Source organism: Syngnathus leptorhynchus, chromosome 2 (genome assembly GCF_054491065.1).
Source record: "Syngnathus leptorhynchus isolate UIUO chromosome 2, UIUO_Slep, whole genome shotgun sequence".
Classification (NCBI taxonomy): domain Eukaryota; kingdom Metazoa; phylum Chordata; class Actinopteri; order Syngnathiformes; family Syngnathidae; genus Syngnathus; species Syngnathus leptorhynchus.
In genome coordinates this window covers 11,192,135-11,198,136 of record NC_141196.1, presented here as the reverse complement: position 1 = coordinate 11,198,136, position 6,002 = coordinate 11,192,135, and the positions used below count along the sequence as shown (strand labels likewise).

General features: G+C 38.8%; 1 protein-coding gene across 2 annotated transcripts; it reads right to left on the bottom strand.

Moving 5' to 3' along the window:
- Nucleotides 1-617: 617 nt before the first annotated feature.
- On the bottom strand, nucleotides 618-4,550 carry hbegfa (heparin-binding EGF-like growth factor a). Of its 2 annotated transcripts, XM_085906424.1 has the most exons (6): nucleotides 4,329-4,550; nucleotides 3,514-3,756; nucleotides 3,242-3,440; nucleotides 2,638-2,793; nucleotides 2,425-2,508; nucleotides 618-1,752 (listed from the first exon to the last, which is right to left on the bottom strand). In XM_085906424.1, exons 1-5 carry the CDS (start codon nucleotides 4,369-4,371, stop codon nucleotides 2,436-2,438), a joined length of 714 nt encoding a protein of 237 aa, XP_085762550.1. In that variant the 5' UTR covers nucleotides 4,372-4,550; the 3' UTR covers nucleotides 618-1,752; nucleotides 2,425-2,435. The 2 variants fall into 2 exon arrangements, with proteins under 2 accessions (XP_085762550.1, XP_085762551.1); XM_085906425.1 differs by lacking the exon at nucleotides 2,425-2,508.
- Between the last annotated feature and the right edge of the window lie 1,452 nt (nucleotides 4,551-6,002).

Below are 6,002 nucleotides of genomic sequence, written 5' to 3'. Positions count from 1 at the left end.
TTGAGATACATGAACTCATTAGTTACCAGCCCAGTTAAAACCGATGTTTTGATGTCAGGAGTCGTCATTGGCAGTGAATGAGTTAAGTTAAAAGAAAATGAAGTAACTGTCACCTCAAGCTAAAAATATTTGTTTCATAATCATTTCCTGCAGGCTTTAGTCAATGGGGTCAGAAAATAGGTAATAGGCGGTTTATTAACATTTTGTTTGTTCTTTTTGATGAAATGGCCGAATGATGAAGTGACCAGCCTGTTCCTAAACTGTAAAAGTCAAGTTTAAAGGCTACATAAACTCCATACACCTTAAACTCAACATGTGTGCTTGCTTCAGGAGACTGCAGGATGCAGGTGCTTCAGATAGGAAATGAAAATATTGTGTTTACTATTAATATAACTCAACCCTGAGCCAACAGAACAGGTTGACGTAATTCATCATGAGCCCGACGAGACATTTTAAAATATTACAATAATGTGTGTTAGCAGAGTCCGGAAGTGAAACCAAGAGCTAAAAAAACAACAACTTGACCTTACTTAACTGATGATTGAAACACAATGTCATCATTGTTCCAGTTTGTAGACTCCTGAGTAAATGAAGATGCAGCACACAGGCGTTAAGAATTTGGATCGTTTATTTAATTAAATCACTTTAAAAAAAAAAAAAAAATCACTTCAGAACTGCAGTTTTTGAAAGCGTCAAACACTTGAATTCACATTTGATTGCTTGTTATTGTAAGAATTTCTCTTTAAATGATGGTAAGACCTGGATAATAACATGAGATTGATATAAAAATTGTTTCAACAGTTCTTTGGCGCCAGGCCCCAAATGTAATGTTGGACTCCTTTTTGAAAGTTTCATCACCATTTTGGCACTCAATGCTCAGATGCAGACAACTCTGAGGGAATTTATCACCAATCAACCCTCAACTGTCCCATGTTGAGCGGGATGCCGCTAGGATTGTTTTCAGTGAAAATGACAGTTAAAAAAAACAAAAACAAAAAAAACAACACTAAGCAGTAAAAAAAACATTTTTTTTAAACAAAAAAAAAACATCACAGTGCTACTGATCATGCTCTGAGTGCCAAAATGAAATCAGAATGTGTTATATTTTTCGTAACACTTTTTGTGTCCAGGAGTTGCAAGCATTTTACTTAAATAAATAAAATCCAATAAGGAATATAAAAACAACTGTAACATCCACTTTAAACTGTTGAAGGAGGTTAAAACTTACATAAATACAGTTAGCTTAAATAAATAAATTAAAAAGTATAAATATACTGTTTACTGTACAGAAGAAAAAAAAAAACAATGCGCTTGTGCGGGAAAATATAAAATTTTGCCTATTTTTTTCTTTGTTTTTTCTTTTGAATGATTCCAGATTGAGCTCTTTCTTTGTTGATGCTGAATCAGATTCAGTTCAGTCATAAACTTCTTTTCACACAATCAGGAAGCAGCAAATGTTCCTTTCACTTCTTCTACTTCTTGTCTAGTGCTTGCGACACTTCCATTCCAGTCCATCCCCGACCCTTCTGATATTCCACCTTCAGATGTGGCTGTCTTCTTCTCCTGGGGCCTACAGGGATATGCTGAGCTGTCCATTTGTATCTTTTTTTTACGTGAACATCCAGCTAGGGGTGAAGCGGACGTCCCCCTGTTTCCCTTCTTCATCCGTCTATGTTCCTTTGCTTTTCACCAAGACCTCCTTCCGTGGTTCACTTCTTTTTCTATTTTGAGGTAGTATCGCCGCTTCTTTGCCTAACACGAGAGGGGAAAAGACAGCAAACAATGAGATAAGCGTTCCAATTCATACAAAAACGTGGAAGGAAATGTGTCAGTGTGAGATATTAGCCCTGCGCTTCACTATTCTATCTTGTCTATTTATGTATCTTGGGGAAAAATATAGACCGGGGTGGTGAAACCTTTTGGCATCAACAAACATATACTGCTTGCATTTGTTAGTTAAATGATTTGGAACGATTTAGTAGAGTTCCTCCAAAGCGTCATTTGGTTTTAGATTTAAATTATGGGCCAGGCCAAATTCCTTCTCAGTCTGTATAGTGTATGGGCCACGCACCATAGGTTTCCCAACCCTTGATGAAGGCCCGCGAAAGATAATTCTACACAATTTCTCGCTATTTGCTATTTTGTGCACATTTAAAATGGCACCTAGTAGCGCCTTTGAAAAATCCATCATTTAAGTTGCCCGTTCCTGCTCAGAGCCCAAAAAGTATAGGCTTTTTGTCAATTGAATATAACTGCAATAACTGACCCAAAAGTCAGCTATACTATAACGGTATACAATTGTAACTGTCTGAATACTTGCCTCAAGTACTTTTCATATTTAGTCAAATTAGCCTTCCTCTGTGGATGATTTTTAATAGAAGACTGCCCTAAACATACTATCGAATTGAGATTGTATTTACTCACCCTTTGTCTCTTCAGTGGTTGGATGCTAACCCTAACTTGACCTTCTCCTCATTCTCTACATCATATCCTCCCCGCTTGTGAAACCTGGAATCAATCAGAAAACGGGACTAATTATGCCTAATTGTTACACAAATCATCCTTTGCAATTCCCTGTACAGCTAGAGTGTATGCATGTATGTGGAACTGCGTGTGTTCACGTGGCGTTGGGCGCACCTGAGCATGAGCAGAAGGCCAATGATGGTGAGGCAGATGGACGAGAGCACCACAGCCACTACGGCCAGAGCCGTGGTGCGGTTGTAGCCCTCCTGAGGTCTCTCAACGGGCAGGGTCACCAATTCACACCTTTCCCCGGAATAGCTCGGGTGGCACCTGCACATGGACGGAAAAGGACATTTTCCAGTTAGGTGCTAGGAAGTTTAGCTTTTGGCCCACTTCATTGAAAAATTAACTGGGACTTGAGAGTAGTTTCATGGAAATGTATCATATTCAAACATAAATATCAACATTTTGTTTTGTTAAAAGCAAACATCTAAGAGGCAAGATAGAAACTCTCCTTGCCCAGTCAAATTTTGACTCCCAACTCCTCAACAACGACTAAAATCCACAAAGCTGTATACTTGCATGAAATGTAGTTATTTTACTCAGCATTATGTGAAAATACATTTTCCCTAGCTACATTAAAAGTTCCCTGGCAATGTCCAATCTTCCATTTTTTTGTATTGTTTATTATTATTTATTCCCCCAAATTCTCATTAATTCCAATAGAAAGTTTCCAATTGTGAAAACTCCTGGATCTAAAAGTAGATTTGGTACTCACACACAGGAGGGCTGACGAATGTTCCTCAAGTACTGACAGGTGCCGTGGATGCAATAATCTTTATATTTCTTCAGGCAAGGATTCCTTTTCTTTCCTTTCCCTTTCCCCTTCTTTCTTCCCTTCCCTCGTCTTCTCTGTCCTTCTGTATTTTCTGCTTCCACGATGGCAGACGGGTCTCGGGGCTTGCTTGACATTGCAACTAAATCAAAGACACACATTGTCAACACATCTGCTAGAGGTGTTATGATTTGTGATGACTCTCAAGTCCTCACCTCTTGGCATTTCCACTTCATCATCCCCGGACGTGCTGTCCTCATATTCATCCCCATCGTCATAGTATTCATCATCATACTCCTCATCCTCATCCTCCCGTGTCGCGACCGTTGCGCCTCCTCTGCTTTCCTCCTCCGGCCTTTTGTCTTTGCTAGTGTCCTGGAAGTTAATGACAGTCGTGTGCCGCTGCCTGTTGCTGTCATAACGGTCCACCGCCGCGCCGCGAGCCAATCTGGATGCCACTGGACACAAAGAAAACAACAGGAAGAGTTAAGAAACGCATAGACGGGGATTGCTCTCATTGGGGTGAAGTGAGGAGTGTGCCAAGGTGGGCGGACCAATATGGACAAGTTGAAACATGCTCCCAAGGCTTTGAATGGGGGGGTTGTACTTTGCGCTTTTTCTCTGTGTGTATTACAGGCACCAAAGACCTACTGGCATTCATTGACATATCCCTGAGGAAGTTTTGACTTAAAACACAATACATTCATGAAAGGCTACACTCACAAGATTTCACATTCAAGAGTTGTGAGCAGACAGTGAATGTCAGGCAAGAATATGAGTTAAAAATAAATGGATCCAGTTACATAAAAGCACGCTCTGAAATAGCGAGACACCCATATTAGCTTTTGGATAGTCCTGGCATCAAGAAAATGGTTGGCGGAAAAAAAAGGAAAAAAAAGTTAGCAGGTTTACAAGTCACTTTATAAGGGTTATTGGGTTTTATAACCACGCCAATGCAAATATACTGTCACTTAGATAGAGGCATTAGAAATAATAATAAGAATGGAAGTTATTCAACATGAAAGCTTACCCAGTGCGTGAAGCAGTAAAAGCACAACACTCCAAATCCTCATGATGGCAACACTTGTAGAAGTAGTGGGGAAAGAAATTTGAAAATAAATAAATAATAAATAAATAAATAATGCCCTTCTCTTTTTTTCTTTTTTTTTTTTCCTGATGGGTTTGCGTCAGTTTATTCCGCCAGGTTTTGACCTCTTGATGGTACTTCACATGAGGGTAGCTTGTGCGTAACGCGGAGCGAAAGAGCATCAGAAGAGAGGCTCCGGCGTATTTAAGGAGCACGCGATCTTGGCCGCGCCCACCATCGCACACACACACATACACAGTTTTATTGCATTTATTACACTATATGATGCTAGAAACATTATTCAATGGAGTATTGAAAATAAGTCAACTAAATCTAAAAAAAAATACACAATTAAAATGTGTACCTGTAGATATTTGCGACGAACAAACACTTAAGTTTTTAAATTACAAAACCATTTTTTTTTTAAAAAGCATCAAGTAAAGCACTGTATATTGGTTTAACTGATTTAGAGAGCACTGTGGCTTTGAGGATTCACAGATTATTCCGTAAACGGAGTGAAAAGCTAGTAAATGCGTTCTATTTTTTTTACAGATGTACGTAATTGATCCGTTCACCGAGGAAACAGGAAAATAAGGCAGCAGTGAGAGGGCGTGCGAAAACCTTTTGCTCGCGCACGCCGTCTTGTGGTGGTCAATGGAACTACTAAAGCCTTCTAAAGAGCAAATCAGGGTTCAGAATTAGCCAACGTTAAATTTTGATTTAAGACGCTACCAAGCAAACCGCTGCCCCCAAAAATAACTAAATAAACTTCTGAAGAATATTTTCCATATGTGAACCATGTTTCACACTAAACAGCTCTCCGAAGAATTGGGACATGCAAGAAGCTGGAAAAGATTACAAAATTATTTCTTAGAGTCTCAGGGTTCATCAGTCCACACTAAGATAAATGCAGAAAGTTCCACTCTGTTCCAACTTTCCAAAGAAGTGGCCATCCTATAAAGTTGCCTGCAAGACCACATGACAGCATGCTTAATGTGGTGAAGAAAAATTCTGTAGCGTTGGCTACACAAATGCAGAAATCTCTGGCACATGCTGTTGACAAATAAGAGAAATTTAAAAATTAAACAAGAACGTCTCTCACTGGACAATACATTGAAGGAAGGCACAACTCTCGCTGCAAAATAAGACTACCGCTGTGTCTTAAGTTACACACACCAGAAACATAAACAACTAAGCACACAGGCTTCCATCTGGGCATCTCAATTTCTGTGTAAGACAAATTTTGATCTACTGAACAGCAGTTGTTGCAAAATCATGATTTCAACCTTTTTTTGCAACAGCTGACCACAAAGAAACAGTTCAATAGGGTTGAAGTTTGCAAACTGAAGCCAAACTAACTACATACTTTGAACTCCAAAGTACTTTATGTTGTATGTATCAATCAAAAGATATTTACATAATAGGGTCAATAAAAACATGGAAGCATACACTGTAACTGCTTGTGTGCTAATAGTTTAAGAAGTCTTTTGTTATGAATCACATTTTATGACCAATTTAGCAACTTTCAGATCAACTTTAAAGTTCTTTAAAAAAAAAAGAAAAAAGAAACAATTGCAGCTGTAAAAAGTGTTCTACTCAATTAAAAAAATAACAGAC

Bases quoted from the DNA above. Each gene is read 5' to 3' on its own strand.
- hbegfa (XM_085906424.1), bottom strand. From the start codon at position 4,371: ATGAGGATTTGGAGTGTTGTGCTTTTACTGCTTCACGCACTGG. The intron at 2,794-3,241 runs GTGAGTACCAAA...GTCCATGTGCAG, and splicing joins ATTCGTCAGCCCTCCTGTGT to GTGCCACCCGAGCTATTCCG. The intron at 2,509-2,637 runs GTGCGCCCAACG...GATTGATTCCAG, and splicing joins GGCCTTCTGCTCATGCTCAG to GTTTCACAAGCGGGGAGGAT.